Here is a 20923-nt window from a genome sequence, read left to right on the forward strand (position 1 = left end):
TTGAAAAAACAGAGTTACAAAAATAATGGAAAAAAATAAGCACATTATCAGAAAGGCAGTGTAAAATCTATAGACTTTACTGATCTGTATTGCAAAATTCTACCACATAAGGTAATTTATTTTTACTTCAGAAAAAGGAGACACAGGACGCATTCCCTCTTTCCTTATTGTTGTCCCTAGCACTTTAGTCATGTCATCTACCTCCAAAAATAGGGGCATCCTGTGGCGGGGTAAATGAGGCCTAAAAATTGTAATGTTTCACTCTCCACATAAAAATCACAATCTTTATGTACATGCTAAATACACAGTCACACAGACTCAAAGAAATGTGAAAAGGTATAGAAAAAACACAAAATTCACATTCTTCTTCTTCCCATTGTATAAAAACAAAGTAGAGCATCTACAGCAAACTAAGTTCCCTGATGCATAAAAATGTAGACAGCATTAACGTGATGTTTTGTAATAGGATAACACACTACACTCTTGTGTAGTGCTTGTGTATTCCCCTATGTAATTGTGAAATTATGATGTAATGCAGTTTCTGTCACCAGCCTTGATTCAAATTATATTGTTTAAACTAGTCCTTCACAAACCCTTTCCAGACAAGACCCTGGCCACAGCAGCATTAATATGTGAAACATATGGACAGTGCAGAGCAAACAGTTGCCCAATGTGTTTTGGGAGAAAACCAGACTATTCTGAGGAAAGCTATGCAGGCATGTCTTCCCACCGCAGCTATTACTGAGTTGTAACAGTGATTATGCTTATGCCTTGTAGCACATATTCATATGTACTGTTGCCAGCCTGGAGTGCAGTAACATATTCTTACTGCAGCCATAAAAATGCAGTTCTCTCAATGAGGAGTTGGTCTTTCACAAGTATTTGTCTACATATCTGGCCTGAATCTTTCCCATTTTGTTTTAAATACAGTTAATTACATTTTGTATCAAACCCTTTTGAAATAAATGGCGACTAAAGCTGCTGTGACTGTTTACCTGTATTGATGGAGTGATCTTTTTATCTGTCCACACATGCAATTTGGTAAAACATCTTTATTTTTCACTTATCTTGACAATTAAACATATAGTTGTGCTCTAAAACTTTTCTGTTTCATAAACATTTTATGTCAGGTTAAATTAAACATTTTTGTTTCTTTACAACAGTAACTTGGCTTGGAACTTCATCATTCTGTAAGCCCTTTTATAGTGGATTTGCTTGCTGATAATATTTAATTTGGTATGGCATTAAATTCATACTTTACTAGAATGATGAATTGCCATCATTCTTTGATATATGATCTCAGCAGTATATATTCGTACCTCTAATGTGCATATTTTTAAATGTAACACTTGTTGTTTTCCTGTTTGCAATTAATGACAGCATGCTTCTAATATTTTGTCCACACAGGGTATTAACCTTAGCGGAGGTCAAAGGCAAAGAATTTGCGTAGCTCGAGCTCTGTATCAGAACACAAACATTGTGTTTTTGGTAAGATAGATATTTTTGTATTGTATTCACCTAAGTTCTCAGATTAATGATGTGCAGAACTGTATAAACCCCAAATGCCTTTTCAGCTTGGCTCAGGCATGCTATTAATCTGTTAATTATATGCAAATTGCCAACCTCCTTGCTGTGAATGAAGTCAAATAATTTTCAGTGTCACTTAATTCTGGGCAAAATAATTAACAGTTTAATAAAATAAATCAAAATATATCAGCAAAGCTAGAGAGTCATCATATAATCACTTGATGGCTCCTATTAATTATTACTTTTATTGAAAAGTCATTGTGACATAATAAAGAAACTTTAAACTTTCCTAGCTGTTTAACTAGAAGGTTGCTATTGAAGGAAGTGTACCTGTTGTTATTTATTTATCTGCTTATCTACTTATCCATATATCTATCTATCTAGCTCTTTATTTATGAGCTTTTGTTCAGGTTTGTGTTAGACCACCTGCAAACCAAATTCAAGTTGTAATAAAAGAACCTCATTAACCATAGCTTTTGATCTATTATTTCTTGGAGCAGTGAGGAAGCTAAAACTAATTACTAACAAAGATCCTAAATCAGGATTACCTTTTAAATATAAAGAATATTCCTTTAGAAATTTAACAGTATAAGTCAGATTGTAGTAATGCTCATTTTTAATAAGAATCAGCTATTAGGTGTGGCACTATTTAAGGAGATTAACCCTAACTACTTTGCCACAATTTATTTAATGGGGAACAGAGCAACATTTTGAGACAAATTCAGGGATACCTCTGAAAAATCAGCCATGTTTGAGAAGTGCCTGCTTCACTGTGATTCAGAATGGGACATCTGTGTGTAATCTGCATACAAATAATTATGCAGACTTCTAATCTACAGACTCATCTAATTTTGAGAAAAGTTACGCTTTTATTAAAATAAATTACAGGGTTTATATGAATAATGCCAGGCTTCCCCAAACACAGGGTCAAGCTTTCATATCTGATTGAAAGTATGCTAAATGAGGAATTCTGTAGGCTGCACCACCAGCAATAGAGCCATTATGAAAGTGGGATTTGTTTTTAACATAACAAATAATTACCTTTTCTATTTTTTTTTCAGAACTGTCTGTTATGCTGATTTGTATAATGCTACCATCCAAGCAATATAATCCCTCTCTTGTTTTCTGTTTCCTAAAACATTCAAGCACATGCATATTTTGTAAATGTTTTTAAAATCCTTGCATTTGTCATTTGGAACATTTTCCTTTTATGTTTTAAAATCAGAATTAAAATCAAAATTATTAGTATGTGTGTTTTTTTTTTTACTCTATTCTTTTGAGGGAGGGCAAAAACCTTATTGTAGTTGCTGTATTCTCTTACACCAGCATATTCTTCCATTATTTTGAAAGACAGCGACATATACTTTTATAGCAGACAAGGCTTCCAGGCTGACCTAGTCTGGCCTTTTCTATGCCTTTTGAAAAGCTGCAGATCCTACCTATCCAACAGAGTTTTTCATTGTTTCTTTTCCCCAGAATTTGTAGAAGTTGTCTGAAATCTCAGTCCCTGCATCTTCATATTCATTTACAATTTTCTGACCCTACAACATCTTCTAAAAGGTTATTTTGCCAACATCCACCCTTTCAGTGAAACAGTGATTCCTTGTGTCTGCCCTGAGCAGCACAACTAGTAATTCTATTTTATATCATTTATCTGCATACACCACTTCTTCTGAAAGCTGATACTCAACTGGAATCTATGAATTCCTTTAAAGTACTTAAAAGTTTCCTTCACAACACAAATCTATCTGCTTTCTTCAAGACCATATATTTTAAGCTTGTCTAGTCTTTGTTTAGCTCCAGTGCAGATAGTGAACCATTTTGCCCTCCTTTAAAATGCCTGTATTATCACTTACTGCTCGTGTGGTTTGCAGAACTACATGAAATAAGTAATTACGTTTAGCACCTGCATTCCTTGTGTTACTGAATGCAGTTGTTTCAGTGCCTCATTAATTCAAACCCCTTAGACTTCAGACATTCATAGAAAAAAATATATCCTTCTTCAGGCTTAAGTGTCTTGAGTATGATTACATTTGCTATACTTGAAATGAGAATAATCTGTTACATTTAGTGGAAATACAGCCAAAGAAATTACTGAGATCTTGGAACTTTGGTGGCGAGAAAGTTTTTTTAACCCAATAGTTGCATGGTCATGGAGTTAATATAATTAGTGATGCAGATGTGATGGGCTGTGGGGACTTGTCCCCCTACAAGAATACTTTTTTGTTTTCATTTTAAGTTGAGAGTGGACATTCCCAATGTAATTTTTTATTTTGTATACGTTAACTCATAATAAAGTTCATTTATTAGTAATACATCAGGGATTCCTGCTATGGGTTGTAGCCTGTGATACATTGCAATTTTGGCTCATCATTGATTTTTTCCTAAAATAAATGATGGACCCACACATCACAGTGTTTCATCATACATCCTTCAAATTTTCAGTTTATATGGAAAATAATGATATTCATGTACCACTCCTTTAGAAACTTAGACTGAATGAACTGTATGTTGATCTGTTGCAGTACGTTAGTCTGTCTTCTGTAGTAAGAAAGTAAACATCTATAATTTTGGGGAAACGTCTTTGACGTTATTTTGCAAACGTTTGAAAATTCTATATAACTTTTTTAAAGTAAAACATGACAACATATTATCTTGTATTGCTTTATATCACCAACAGGATGACCCCTTTTCTGCATTGGACATCCATTTAAGTGACCACCTTATGCAGGAAGGAATCCTAAAGTTCCTTCAGGAGGATAAGAGGACAGTTGTCTTAGTAACACATAAGCTACAGTACTTGACACACGCTGATTGGGTAAGATAAGTGGCGACTTTGTTTTACTTTTAAGTAATTCTTAACATAAAATCGCATTGCATTATGCTGGTTTCTTATTATATTATTTATTAATATACTTAACAAAGATGTGACCTCCTTAAAATTTTTATAGTATATTCCTCAGAAAGATAGCATACCAATAAATATTTTATTTTTATATTACTCTATTTCATTTTATGTTTTTTAGTCAAGTTTTCTAGTGTGTTGCAACTCATTTTTCCATGGGGTCCCAAGGTGAAGAATTTCCGCAATGGGTAAAATTATACTTTATGAACAAAGATAAGTGAATTGAAATTACTGAATCTGCATACAATTTAAACCTGCATGTTCCAAACAGGATATTAGACAAAACCATGAGAAGATTAGGAAGTTAAAAAATGTAGAGTTCAGTATTCATATGCAAGGGAGACAGATGCACAAGTAATATTTTAAAAGAGTTTTGGTAAAATTGCTAGGAGACAGACGTCAACAGTCAGTTTTAGGCAGTTCTATAATCATATATACTGTATGTGCAATTATTGTGTTATGCAGCCTGAATATATCTAAATATTTATATATATTACAGATTTATTTTATTAAATTATTTATTATGTTTGTTATAAATTGAATTACTGGTTTGATTATTTATTTAGCATTCTTGTTTTTTTGTTTGTTTATTTGTTTATTATAGTTCATAGGTTAGTCTGCCCTTGTGGGCCATTTTAAGCTTAGCCAAATTCCCATTCCAAAGGTAAGAATCAAACCCTGTACATTGTGCTTATGAGACCTAGTATGACTCATACTGTCGGAAGCAATTTAGGAAGATACATCTTTATGTAGCTGCACTAAAAAGTTCTTGTAATCCTTTAAAAGCAGTTAATAATGTTGATATCCCAAATCAAACAGGGCTGTGCATGATAACCATGGTGTAAATGTGTGTTTAAATTTGGTTCCATCAAGTCATCATCACTAGCCTTAAAGGCAAACTAAAGAGTACTTTGCTTGACCTGTAATAGTAAGTTATTTCATAGACTATCCCTCTATGTATTACATTTTTAGCTAAGAAAAGGAAGACCCATTTTCAGTGTAGTGCAAGAAAATGCAGCTAATTAGAGATTGTCACAATAAGAGTGTGTTATAAGCTGAAAATATACAAAGTATCATCACACAGATAAATGTCACATGCAGGCATGAGCACATGAGAAAAAAATAATCAGGTAGCAAATGAAAAACCTTTATCAACATTATAAATGTCACAAGATTATGGAGTGTAAGATAAGGTTAATGTATATACATTTAAGAGAATTTATTCTAAAATTACCCTACAGCAGTGAAATATCAAACACTACTAAAAATGTTCTTGGTGTCATGCCAAGAGACTTGCTGCCAAATTGACGTCCTCGGCTCACACAATATTTGCCTCCATTTGATAGTATCAGACAGGGAAAGGCAGAAAGACAATATGGACCAAAAACTTTCAGGTGCAGTTTTATTAGAGACAGTTAATGATTAATGCTAAAAAGCAAGGAAGAACAGTGGTAGGCCTTGCCATGATGCACACTTGCAAGTCATTATTAATTTGTAGGACAAAGTCTAGCTTCGTCTGAAAGGCTTATTCATTCTTCATATAATCTATTAAGTTTCTAGCTGGTCTTGGTATGGTTTAGCAAGAAACTCTATATATGTTACACATATTTTTAAGAAAAAAAGTATGTGTGTGTTGCAAACAGAAATTAGTGTAATTAAGTCTGGCCTTTAAAACATACATTCGCATTCTATTCCAACGCTATAATAGCACTTGACTTTCTTTCCTGAACAGATTTCACATGCAAAACTCTTCCAGACATCCCTACAAAGGCAAGATATAACACATTATCATAGTGTTTATGACTCGTGGATTTCTGGATGAGCAGAGCCCAAGGTGATCAGAGCTAGTAGGGTGAGGGAGGTGGGAATGATTTAAGTGGAAATAGAGATTTCTGAGAGAAGAAAACATAGAAGTAGTGAGTTAAATTTATATTTAAAGTTAATCAGGTCTTAGTCTGAAAAAGATTGCAGTGTCTGGTCCTAGACATAGCTAGAAAAGCAAATCAGGCACATTTATGACACAGTTGTAATAGATTAGCATAGCTAGAAGAGGATAAGCCTGTTAGTTTAACTGTGTCATAAAACACCTTATTAATAAGGCACATATGATGCAACTTATAGTCTCAAAGCTATAGACAAAGATTGAAAAAGAGATGTTATGGCTTCACATTTATTGGGATGATCCCACATGACCTCAGGGACAGACAAGTGCTATATTCTTGGAGTGTCTCTTCTTAAATCTGTATTGGGATTTGCTGAAATAGAGCAGCTGCACATTGATAAGGAGATAAATTATCCTCCACAGAGTTTTAGATAAAATATTTAATTTGTCTATGAACTTGAAATTTCTACGTTCAACTTATCTCTTTAAGAAAAGGTACCAAAAAGTGAGGACCCAGATCCTTCTCCAGTTTTACTGGTTATAAAGAATTTAAGAAGAATTGCAAAGTGACAAGCTTAATGAATTTAAAGAAAATGAAATTACAGCATTCTGAGTCAGCAACTTAGATCTTAGAATGCAGATTCCTGATGTGACAGAAGATGGCTTCTTTAGGAATAATCCTGTTATTTGAAGTAGCATTACAGTTTCCAAGCATCTTGTAAATAGCAGGGTGAAATCTTTGCAATGCTTTGGTCTGATTCACTATAAGAATGAAAGAGAAGAACAAATGCCTTGATGCAAGAGTTTGTTCCAAAAGACAGTAATTTCTTGAAGAGAAAAAATCAGTTATACTTGTATTTGTTTTGCACTGACTAAAGATGCTTTTATTTGACTAAATATGCTGCCTCATGTTTAAGATACTGTACCCATATCCTGTCACTGGAGAGTATCAGATTGTTTAGGGTGTCAAGTTTCCATGTTTTATGAGAATTTTTGACTTGGAATGATTTAAGATAATGAGACTGTTAAGGATGTTGTGTATGGTATGTCTCAAACAGTTAAGGGATGCATCAGTGACAGGGAAAGGTCTAAGATCTAAGTCTCTGTGCTTTGAATAATCTGATTTACTTTTTCCTGATCAAGCTTCTTACCAGACAGTGAAAACAGCATGGTGGTCTCTTATTGAATCTAATAGGATTCAAGTGGCATGTATGTGTTCCAGATGTGAGGAGAAAACAGTAATTAAAAGGTGCTTTACCTGTGTGTTTGTCTGTCTGTACAAGTTGTCAGACTTATTAACTATGTTTGACAACCGAGCTAGAACACACCATGGGCGGAGTCAGCACTGGAGCAAAAAATTTACTTTTTCGGAGACATACAAATTCCAGTAAGTTTGATAGACCTGTGATTGCCTAAAGGAGGGTTTAAGTGAAGACATTTTTATCTTAGTAGAGACACTGTAACATGAGTAGTGAGCAGTTAAATGAGAGTGACACAGATCATTAATGCTTAAAAGTATTGTATTCAGGCAGTTTGACCTCATTGATATTAATATGAGAGCTGAGTAATGCAGAGAGTATCTAGATTAAAGCGCTAGAAAAATACTGCTTGTTATTTTATTATACACATTTTGTACTGATGTGTTGAGTTTTAGAACTGTGGCATTTGATCATAGATTATCTTGAGGGAAGGATAACTATATACTTTCCATGACCAAGGTTGGAGAACCATCAGAGGATAGGTATTATGGAAACAGGTTTAGCATATAGGTCACCAGAACTAGACAGGAAAATGTGATGTTGGTGGGAGTAGGAGAGCAGTGGTACATTTAACAAATGAATGCAACTGGACCCACATGGGAATAGATGAATGTCATGTGGGTTTATATGTAAAGTAAAGGAAAAAAGCATGTTGTTGTTTCTTGTTCCAGTGTTGATAAATGACAGGTAGTAGTAGTAGTAGACTGTAAAGCTAAATGTGAGTGGAGAGTATATTGGAATATAAAAAGAAGCAAGATGAAAGTGAAAATAATGACAGGTAGGTCAGTGCTAATCATGGCGAGTATCAATAGCAGGGTGAAACTTGGAGAGGGATGTGCATTTAATCTAATTTTGAAAGAGAATGTCTGAATAAAGTGATACAAAATAAGGAGGTTCGTATTATGAAACCTGACAAAGGTGGAGGGATAGTTTTATATTACACTGACGCCTATAATTCCAGTATATATGACATATTGCATAAGCCAGACAATTATGAAAGTATTTCTATTAATCAGATTAACATAGGCCATAGGCGAATTGACTTGGCCATTGAAGAATATTTAATAGATAATAGGAATCTATGATATATCTATGAAACCTGACAAAGGTGGAGGGATAGTTTTATATTACACTGACGCCTATAATTCCAGTATATATGACATATTGCATAAGCCAGACAATTATGAAAGTATTTCTATTAATCAGATTAACATAGGCCATAGGCGAATTGACTTGGCCATTGAAGAATATTTAATAGATAATAGGATTACCAACGAGACATACACGTTCTTGAAAAATGATCATCCTGTTTTGGCAAAAAATTGTTGGGATCCCAAAGATACACAAATCATTGGACAAACCCCCGTTTAGACCTATAGTTTCAGGGTCTAAGTCAAAAACATTTAATATAGGTAGATGGATAGACAATCAGCTTAAGCACATTTACCGGACTATCCCACATATTATGAAAGACTCCTGGAACTTTTTGGGGAAGCTAACCAAGGACAATTGGAATACTGATCTCATCCTCTTAACCATAGACGTTGTGGATTTATTTTCAAGCATACCAAAGGACATTGGCTTAGAATATTTTGCCAATTGTTTGAGAAAATATTCAGGACTAAACTGGGATAAAGTCAGTTTATTATGTGATATGATGGGATTGGTCCTGAATCACAATTACATTGCCTTCCAAGGAGAGTTTTTTAGACAAATCAAAGGGGTTGCTATGGGAGCATCATGTGCTCCCATATTTGCTAACCTTGTGATGTTGGAATGGGAGGATGAGGTATTATTTAAAAGTAATTTTTATGCTGAAATTAAATTTTATGCAAGATATCTGGATGATATCTTCATTTTATGGAAGGCATCCCCAGAGAGGTTGCAGGAATTCATGATATTTCTTAACAGTTCCTCACAATTTTTAAAATTTACTTACAATAGTAGTAGAGTAAGCATTCCATATTTAGACATCATGGTTGGACAAGATCATAATGGTTTCACTTCTAAGATCTACAGGAAGCCAACTTTTTCTAACGATTACATACACTTTTCTAGTAACCACCCACCACACGTTTTCAAAAACGTAGTTAAGGGTCAGTGCATTAGAGCGGCCAGGATGTCTTCGACCGAATCAGTTATGAGGACCGAATTGGATTTCATTAAAAACTTATTTCTTAATCATGGATACCCAGATAGTATGGTGAAAGATGTTATTTACTACGTACAGAGGGAATGGGGAAAGAAATATCCCCCCTTACTGGGTAAATATGAAGCAAGTATGAAAGAAGATGGAGATGAACATCAACTATATGGTCGAGCATGCATTTTGACATACACGCCATACACCAATATTATTCAGGACATTTTATGCCAACATTGGGACATCATTACTTCTTCCAATTTGGATAGAATTGTGGGACTCACACCAAAATACGTATACAAGACAGGATCCAATTTAAAAAGAATTTTGGAGAAAGCTAGTAATAACACAGATAATGAAGACAAACACAAAGGTACTAGAAAATGTGGGAGATGTAAACAATGTAGTTATATCAATGAGGCAAGATACATCCAATTAGAAGATATAAACCACACGCATATCAAGACTAGGACAGGGAATTGTAACACCAGTCAGGTGACATACCTAGCCACCTGTACTTCCTGCCCGGCGTACTATATTGGCAAAACTGAAAGGCAATTAAAAAAACGTATTTATGAACATCTATACCGTGTACAGAAAAATGATACTAAAAATGCCTTATACAGACATATAAGTGACAATGGGGCCGGGCATCATTTTTGTTTTGCCATTATAGATCAAGTCAAAAGCACTTTATTTGGAGGGAACTGGAAGATGCATTTGGCAGCATCGGAGAGCAGGTGGCAGATTTTATTAGATGCTACTAGAGCACCTGGACTGAATGAGTTTATTAGCATCAAACCTTTTTTGATACTTTCCCAATAGAACTAGTTATAGATTTAAATTTGTATGTTTACTCTTAATTATTTTAGTAGTACTGTCATTATATTGAGGTTTTTTTACTAAATGTGGATTAAGGTATCATTGTTACTATTACCATTTTTATTTTTTATTTGTTTTATCAGCCATTTACTTAGGGACAGATGATGAAGTATAAATTTTATTTAGACTTACACATAGTACTTGTATATATATTTTTTGAATGGAAACATTTCTCTATTTCCTCATATTTTTTTGTTTTTTAGTAGTTACACAGTTTATTTACACATTATACTACATGAATGCATTAACTTATATTTTTAGTGGATACTCTTAGCTAAAGAACACAGTTGGAAAAGTGAGGAGTACATCTTTAAAAGTTTTGGCGTTTTTTTTAATTGAATGGGCAATCTAGACTATATATATTTGTATGTGAGCTTTTGATAATTGTTCTGAGGAAGACTGGGTTCTACCAGTTGAAAGCGCTAAACCTGCATTGTTGTGGAATAAAGGATTTTCGTTTATCTTCTCGTGTACGAGCATTGTTTCCATCTGGTATCTACAGGTCTACATCTGTCTATTATTAGTTGGTTGCAGTCTTCTTTATTGTTTGGACGTACAAATAATTGACAGATTCATCACCATGAGTATGTGTGAACTAAACAAATTCCTTTCTCTTGCCGTCTTTCCTTTTCCATAAAATAAAAATATCATCCAAAAATTTAAGGTATATAAACCAAAAATAGTCATAACCCCTAGAAGAAATGTTTTTCCTCTCCTATGCATAAATTACAAGCTTGGCATAGGTAGGGGCACAATTTGTGACCATAGCCACCCCCTTACTTGTCTAAAAAACTTGTCACCAAAGACCATGTAATTATTCTGTAGTATAATACCATCTGTATTGGAACTGAATTTTATATATATATATATATATATATATATATATATATATATATATATATATATATATATATATATATATGTATAGGATCACTTCAGAATTTTAAATACCAAATCCCAAGGTTCAAAATATTGAACTCAGAACCTCAAAATTTTGGAATCTTGAAATTCTAAACCCGCCAAAAAACAGTCAACAAAACAAAAAACATGTTTTTGCAGGGGGCAAGCCTCCCTGCACCCCCCCACACCCCGCTACTTAAATATACCAATTCCAAGATCATGCTACAGCGAGGAAAAGGAAAATCTCCCGTTCCATGCGGTATGCCAATTTCCATTCAGAAATTCAGTTTTAAAACTTTGATCATAGGTTCTTTGATCATATGAAATTGAAAGTTGAAATTCTGAAGTGGACCCATACATATATATATATATATATATATATATATATATATATATATGGATTCACTTCAGATGATCGAGTTTCTGAAATCTCGAAAATCATATGATCGAGACCACATGTTCGAGTTTTCAGAAACTCGAACATCAGAAGCGAAAATAAAAAAAAAAAGAAAACACATTTAGAAACGTTTTTGCAGGGGCAAGCCCCCCTGCACCTCACACCCCCCCTAGTTAAATATACTAACTCCGAGATCGCGCTATAGTGGGGAAATGAGAAATCTCCTATTCTGCGCTTCTGCAGACACTGCGGAATGGGAGATTTCTCTGTTCTCCACTGTAGCACAATCTCAGAGTTCATATATTTAAGTAGCAGGGGCGCAGAGGGCTTCCTCCCTGCAGACTCCCTCACCTAAGGTACTCACACACTTCATTTAACCCCCCTTTAGATGTTCGAGTTTCTGAAAACTCGATCATATGGTCTTGATCATGTGAGTTTCGAAATTTTGGAAACTCGATCATATGAAGTGAACCCATATATATATATATATATATATATATATATATATATATATATATACATGTGTGTGTGTGTATGTTAACAGGGGATACTGAAAGAGAAGAGGTTTAGCTCGGCTTCAGATAACTTTGGAAAATAGTAAGAAATTAAATTACTGGGCCTAGGCCATAAAGATGTTATCTCACAGTTGTCAATGAAGCCAGAGACCCAATGTCTATAAAAAACATGGTATGTTAGTCTCTGTAGGAGGAGTAGAAGTTTGTAATGACTTACATAAGCTGCACCAGATCTGAGCAATGCTCTTGAGAGGGTATTATTGACATGTGGGTGCTACATCCTGTCAGTTTCTAGCAATGGGCATTTGCATGGGAACCAGAAGTCAGATGACCAGATGTATGTGATGTCATCCTGTAAAAAAAAATAATGGTTTAATATTAGGTGAACAGATGTCTCAGTGCAGACTGTTTCATGGAACCTGACATGGAAGGATCCCTCACCTACTTCATATTGCGTTTCTCAATTAAGTAAGTAGGAACAATAATTCTCCAGATCAGTCAGGAAAATATAGTGAGAATCATTAAGTGTTGTTTTTCTGTAACTGTGTGAATCTTACCAGCTTTTTGTTGTGTCTGAAACTCTGGTATTTATTGTAAATAGTTCATATTTTCATGTTCTTTTATTATTTATTATTAAATATATTTAGACTTTTCATTATGGCTGGTCTTTTACAGAATATTGGTGACACTGTGGCCACTACTGACACCTGGCTGTTTGGTCAACATTACCATTTGCATTAATATTAATTTCACTCAGTATAATTGGATACCCTTGCAAGAGCCTTAGGTAGCTGCCTTTGGAATATCTGGTAGTGGTGCAACTACCTTATAGTGTGGGCAGAAAAAGGCATAGCTAGTAAATCTGTTTCAGCCTTTCCCAGGTGTGTGTGTGTGTGTGTGTGTGTGTGTGTGTGTGTGTGTGTGTGTGTGTGTGTGTGTGTGTGTGTGTGTGTGTGTGTGTGTGTGTGTGTGTGTGTTTGTGTGTGTGTGTGTGTGTGTGTGTATGTGTGTGCGTGTGAACCAAATCTGAAAGAGTGTGTGTATCAGCTGCTTGGAGCAGGGACACAAAGCACTGGTTTCACAGTGAGGGTGCTGGAGGACTTGACTTGGACACTCAGCTGAGGACCCAACCCTACAGCTCTGCCAGTGAGGAGTCTTATTGGGGATATGGAGAGAAAGAGAGGACCCAGCCCCCAGACAGACAGTGTTCCGTGTGTGCTCTTAAGGGAAACTGTGCTTGATGCAGAGAGCTGCATCTGAAAATACTGAGTGTATCCATTTTTGTTCCAAGTGAACATCCCTCTCCATTGCCAGTGGTGAGGATTCAGGCTTCTTGATTACTGGCCCAGAGTGGGAACGTCACTGGCCTAATTAGAAATTTTGGTAAGTATGCAATAATTTGAATGTCATCAGCTAGAGTAATATTTTAAGACTTCCATAACAGATTTCTTTGGATGACTAGAACAATTTATTTTACTTCTTCTTCACTATACTATAGAATTTCTTAGAAGTTCGTTTTAATCTATGTGGGTCAAGTAAATGAATCAAAGAAAGACAATGGTAAGAAAAAAAGAGCAAAAATGTGCAGAAGTAATAGTAAAGTAAACATGTCAACAAACAGCAAAAGCGGTGAACCAGCCACCTGGAACAAGTTGATATAATACTCCTCTGCTTTCAGTCAAAAACGCTGACCATGTGGAATCAGCAAAAAGCAATATGTACGGACCAAACCATACACAAAACTGCCACAAGGTGCTGAACAAAAAACGAAGGCTCTTCTTGGTAAAAGTACAAATCCTTTAATCAATACGAAATGCAGGAACAAAAGAATATCAACAGTTTTAAGAGCTGGACATGCCATAAGTTTATGTGTTCAACAGGAATGCTATATACTTGTAGATTTTTCAACAACCTCATATATATTGAAGTGTCTTAGGTATAGGTTATATAATGAAGTTGGATACGCAAGCAATAGTTGCATAGCAACAAGCCTACTAATTGATTATTAGATATAATTAATTGAGTTGAGTTCCCGCCTAGTGCGGTGTATAAGCTAGTTGTTTGCTACATTTAAATGAAATCTGAGGAAGCGCGGTTGTACCGCGTGAAAGCGCTTATTTCTTTTGTTCCTGCATTTCGTATTGATTAAAGGATTTGTACTTTTACCAAGAAGAGCCTTCGTTTTTTGTTCAGCACCTTGTGGCAGTTTTGTGTATGGTTTGGTCCGTTTTTGACTGAAAGCAGAGGAGTATTATATCAACTTGTTCCAGGTGGCTGGTTCACCGCTTTTGCTGTTTGTTGTGGTTTCTGATTTTGGCGAGTGAACCATTTGACAATTTGTTACCGACTCTTTCCACTACATTAAAGTAAACATGTAGTAAATTATGGGAGGGATTGAGAAAGCCGACATGATACAGGTATTAGCAGGTAAAACACCAATAGAATCAGGGCTTTAACAGCCCCTAAAACAGAAACAGTAGATACATAATCTTTCTTGTGTGTTTACAGTGGTCTCTTAAATAGTTCGGAATTTTTGAAAAAAACACTACAATCTAACACAATGCAGGCAACCATTGTTATTAGGGAGTGTGCACGTTTACAAGACTGACATCTGGAGTTGAAAAAAGGAAAAAAAAATACATTTGCTTTTAAAATGATCAAACAGTGTTTGACTGTATTTTATATTAGAAAATTTACACTGACTTTAACAGCTAGACATGCTGTCATAACTAGATCAGTCACAAGCAAATTACTTCAAACATATTCACATACCCAAAACACTTTCCTCAGCTAAGGTTACTGCAATTGACAGTCACCCTTCCATTCAAATGTAGTGACTTTGAAAACTATTATATTAAAATCTCAGGAGTACAGGAGTAGAAGTCTCCTTTTTGTGAAGTGTGGGTAGAGGGAAAAAAATAGAAAAAATTAATTCAGGAAATTGCTTCAGTCGAGTTTTTTTTTTTTTTTTTTTGTAATCAACATAGCTTTTAAAAGAACAGTGATCAAACCGAAATTGTTCCTCATAGCTGAAATGATCCATAAAAGTGTAACAATAAGCCTGTGTTAGTTCTGAACATTCCTGCAAAGACTTGACTTTAAGCGCAAATATGTGCAAATAAAAAAAATTGATCATTACTCTCAAAAATGCTCCTTTTGTAATATGTTTCTGTAATTCTACTATGATATAGTTAATGATGCTTTACTAAGCTTCTGGAAATTGGTACCTGTAACTTGGTTTTTTAGAGTTCCTTCAAATTCTTCATATATACAGCAGAAGCTCAAAGAAGTGCCTGGTCAGACTTGACATAAAGGAGTAATATAGGGTTCAATACCAAGAAATACAAGGTGAAGAGTAGACAGAGAAGCTCAGCATTTTCTACAAGCAGTGGAAGAGATGCATATGAGAATCAGAAAAATATAATTACTAAGTGCAGAAGAATGCCACTTGAACAACCAAAATGCTTACTTGCATTATTATACATATACATGTATATATATATATATATATATATATCTATATATCAATGTCAGGAGGAGCATTCTTGTATTCTGAATATACATGGGGGAATCATTTTTGAATTTAACTGACCCAGCTGAGATATTTGGGACACTCCTCCAGGCCTGAAAGCTATACCTTAAAATGGATGTCTGGCTACTAAAAGGAGTTCAAAAATAAGGGTAAGCAACAAGGTGGCAGGATTAGGTGTACATGCGCAGTTTGCAGAAGACAGCTTGCAGGAGAAGAAAGAGAGGGCCAATATACTATCATTCCACAATGTTTTGAAATGAATGGTGAGCAGGGAAGATTTAAGGAGGGAAGTAGAAAGAGGCCACAATAGGCCTTGAATAATTTAATGAAGAGTTGTAATTTAAGATGAGGATGAGGATAAATATCTTAATATATAAGGTTAAGAGAATGGGGAATTCTTTAGCGCACTTGATGCTAAAGAGATTCAGAATAGCGGAATTAAAAAAAGACATGCAAAATGTTGAAATGTGGTATGACAGTAGATAACGAAGTGGCTGCTTAAGGGGTGAGCTAGCCATGTTTTTTTCACACTTCATGGCTTTGTTTGTGCTTTTCATTTCTATTAAATACTTCTAATTTTCATTATTTTGCCATGTAGCCAAAATGGATTTTTTTCCTATGTGTTTTTGTCCCCATAACTATTGATTACTGACCCTGGTGCACTCAGTTTAGCTGCCTTTTCTAGTGAATTATCCCTATACAATACAGTACAAGGGTAAGAAAGCTCCAGAGAGACCAGCATTCAGGCATCTGTGAGGGTTTTTTGTGCTCTCACTGGCATCTTTGCAATGAAGGCATTTGTAATTACCTTACCCCATGTCTTGGGTGGGTGGTTAAGTAAGACACATTTTGCAGAGACCAATTCCTTCCCTTTTCTGACTAAATGTGTTCATACACCTGCACTGATGGTTACCAACAAGCAGTGCATTGATGAGTTTAATACCCCCCGGACACCACCTTTACATCACCACCCCTTCACTGAAAGATTATGACAATGCACAGTAGTGCATGGATAAAGCCCATTATCCCTAGTCTGGGTACATCCACTCAGCTCCATCAAGCATCTGATCCATTAATCAAACTCATGGTCACCAAAGCTGTAGCTAAGTCTTTATCCATCTACATCACTGGAGCTGGCAGTATCTAAGGGCATTTAATAATTAGGAGACATTAAACACTATATAAAGCACTTAAATACTAATACAGTACTAAAATCTTTTTGGTATATGATTCTTTTGGTGAGGCCTTATAACCTGTTCCCCTTGAAAACTGAGTGATTATTGCAATCTCTGATGACTCACGTAGGCCGCAGGTCTTATCAAACCACAGATATCCTTATATCTGTTAAATAACATTATTCCTCTTATTCAAACTTCAACATATTCATGTAGGATATTCCGGTCCTTTCTCAGAGAATACAGTGTCCCTTCCTTTTGCTCACCACTTCGGTGAAGCACTGTTAAGTGTCCTTCATGTCTCATTCTCTGCTTCTTTCTTCCTGTATGTGCAAGAAGGATTTATTAGTTCCTGTATGAGGATTGTTTAATATAACCACAACACCATTTGTATTCCATGTTTTGGACTGGCAATATCATATTTACATCTTTTTGAAATGCAGCCTCCATAATGTGATAGAAAACTCAACACTCACAGCAGGGCTACTTCCATTGCCTTCTCTCTCCCAAGATGACAGTAATTATAGATTTCAACCTTCTTATTGAACTAGATGCACTGTTTTGCATTTCAGTCACTGTGACATTATGTGATTATAAAGCCTTAAGAAAGGTGAGGCTTACGGGGGTTCTACCTCCAGTACTGGATATTTTTTTTTTTCATTTTATTGAATGATATATTATGTTGTCTACATTCCCCCTCTGGTTGAAACCTCTCATAGCCAGTTACTCTGCAGTTTTCCAATAAGTTTTCCTAGATAGGATCCATTCTTATCATAATTTAGTTCATTCTCCTAGGTGGTATAGCTCATTCAGCCACGTAAATGAAGTTCCATACTAATTTGCTCCTCTGATTACTGACTACAATGCGGACTATATCCAAGTTGGAAACATTATTTGTATAACATATAGAGACATGGATCACACAACAGAGGGCAGAGCACAGACAATGCAATTAAAGAACATCTCCCATTTCAGAGATACCAATCGGTATGGCTACACAAGTATATTGGAGTGGGGTTTACTAATATCTTCAAATCTTCTGAAGGAGCAGCATGGAATCTCTGCTTCTTTGGCATATCATATGTGCTGCTATACTGACTGATACCTCTGAACTGAGAGATGAGCTTGTACCTGTAATCTCTCTGTGCACTAACTATTCACTCTGGGCCATGAAATAGATAGATAGATAGATAGATAGATAGATAGATAGATAGATAGATAGATAGGCAGAATATACGAAGGGTTGGCAATAAAACATGAAAGAACGAGAATAAAGCTCAGTAGCAATACTTCAGAAGATTTAAACTCATTTTGAAAACTGCCTTTAAATCTAGAATAAAGTCCAAGCTATAAATCAATTTCCCATTCTCATTCCAAGTCACAGCTTTCATGTCATTGATTGGCCACAAAAAGTATTAAATCAGATGGAGACAAAAACAAGAAAAATGCTTCTTGCTTATCAAATGATATATAAAAAAACAGTGTATATCATGATTATATATTCCTCACTCTGAAGGTGGCATGGGCTTCCTCAAAGCCAATTACTTGTACAGATCTGCAATCATGTGACTGCATACAAATCTGCTGACTTCACCAGATCCGAACACACTGAATATTTTAGAGCATGAGGAGAAGAATTCTAAGATGAGATTGTTGCTTAGTTTACCAGAAGCATTTCAAAATAATGCCAGAATGGAAATAAAACCAGAAAAAGACTAAAAGCAGACATCAACACAAAGTGCCAAAAAACATAAGAAAGAATACACAAATCAGATGAGAAGGAAAGAAGATTGGAAAGTCCACAAATACAGTCGTGAGTACACAGCTCTTCTGCAATAACCTGGTATTGGCCATGACTTGGCAACGGAATGCTTCAAAAGGTGAACTGAAACTAAAACATGAATGGTGTTTACTAATCCATTGACAAGTAGTAGAAACAGACAAATGCAGGTGCTATAAAACAACTGGAAACAGTTGCACATCTTGTTGCAGGGTATGAAATAGTCACGGCAGATGGCCTTTAAAATGAATGGCACAATAATGTGGCAAGGTTGTTGCATTAGGGATTGTGCCAATAAGAGAATACAGAAATAGCTTAGAAGCCAAAAGGTATCATTGGCAATGATGAAGTTTATCTCACAGGGAACACCTATTACCAACAGTTCAAAAACAGTTGCACCTATAGCAGTCTATGAAAAAAAGTCAAAAACTAGAGTTGATCATTGATATTGCTACACAAGTGATTATAGTGCCTTATGTACAGACAGACACAAAGTCCTAAAAACAGAAATGGCAGCAATGTGGCGGAATGATACCCAGGCATTTACAGTACTAAAAGGACCAACAGCATTAACAACAAAGAATTAACAATCATAAAACAGTATGCTACCAATACATGTAACCCCATATGAATTGCCGATGGACATATTGCAAGTGCTAAGAAGAGTACTCTTGGCTAAGATCAAAGACTGAAGTAATACTGGTTTCATTAACTGTAATTCTACCCTGACTTAGGAATGGGTCCTGTCATGGTATTTGAAACCCAAACCATTTGGAGAAATTAAAGGAGGTGCCACAGAGCTAGGAGATGAACATTTACTTGTTGTTTCTCTGTGCACTGACTATTCACTATGGGCCATGTGATTAGAAATAGCTAGAGAGACAGACAGACAGGTAGATAAATATGTAATTATTTATATTTGTTTACCAGGATATTGCACTGATCTCAATATTCCATTTGCAAGCACAGCCCAGTTGATTTGCCTAGTATGAACCTATGAACCTATAACCTCGAAAAAGGGCATAGTAAAATTAATTTAAAATGGGTGGCGAAAGCCAAACATACTCTGGCTAGGCTTATAAATGCCCTAGGGCAGATTGCCTAGTATGAACCTATATGAACCTATAATAGGATCACATAAGAAATGAACAAAACATATTTACTGACATAAGGATATGCCAAAAAAATGTATATATATACCCACACACACACACATTTACAAATGCAAGAATATGCTACAATATTTAGTTCAAAACATGGCAAAATAGAATTATACATAAATAGTTATATAGATAGATATCTACATAGATACACAGATAAATATATAGATACATAAGTAGAAAGATAGATAGAGATACACACACACACACACACACACACACACACACACACACACACACACACACACGCACACGCACACAAATATTCACACAAATATACAAATGGCACACAAATGCGATCCAATTGTTGTATTGCCATCTGAATACTGCTGTGGTGCTGCTGTTAAACTGATTGATTGACTCTCTTTTGCTCTCTCTCTCTCTCTCTATATATATATATATATATATATATATATATATATATATGTATGTATATACACATATATGTTTTGATGAAAAATCGAATGCTGAAAAGAGCAAATGTTAGAACATTGAGCCCAGAAACTGAAAAACCCGGAAGCTTGAACAGCATGGACTGTCATTGTGCAAGATCATGGTTCAGTGGAGATTGGGTTTTTGCTCCCTTCCCCTCTGTAATGCAGTGTCAGAGTTGGCGTATATATCATTAGCAGGGGATCTGGGTGATGCAGCGGGCCTTATTTTTTTTTTATTTTAAATTTGTTAATCGGGGGTGTCTGTATGGGCCAAAGGCCCTTCTTCAGCAGGGGCATGGGGAGAAAAGCTCCACATTAAAAGATAAGTTAGAGATACATTAAGGTGTTTAAACAGCATCACAATGCATAAATATTTGGGAATTACATATTACAGTGGTATTAAGACAGTACAAATGCATGGAATCAAGGAAC

General features: G+C 35.3%; 1 protein-coding gene across 9 annotated transcripts in view; it reads left to right on the forward strand.

Moving 5' to 3' along the window:
• Positions 1 to 20923, forward strand: part of ABCC9 (ATP binding cassette subfamily C member 9) — a 1652866-nt gene that overhangs the window by 910361 nt on the left and 721582 nt on the right. For all 9 annotated transcript variants that reach the window (XM_044087794.1, XM_044087796.1, XM_044087793.1 and 6 more), the window contains 2 exons: positions 1408 to 1488; positions 4208 to 4345. In XM_044087794.1, coding sequence (XP_043943729.1) covers positions 1408 to 1488; positions 4208 to 4345 — 219 coding nt within the window. The remainder of the gene's footprint in view (positions 1 to 1407; positions 1489 to 4207; positions 4346 to 20923) is intronic.

This window comes from Protopterus annectens, chromosome 11.part0, assembly GCF_019279795.1.
Source record: "Protopterus annectens isolate FY-2018-M chromosome 11.part0, PAN1.0, whole genome shotgun sequence".
NCBI lineage: Eukaryota > Metazoa > Chordata > Ceratodontiformes > Protopteridae > Protopterus > Protopterus annectens.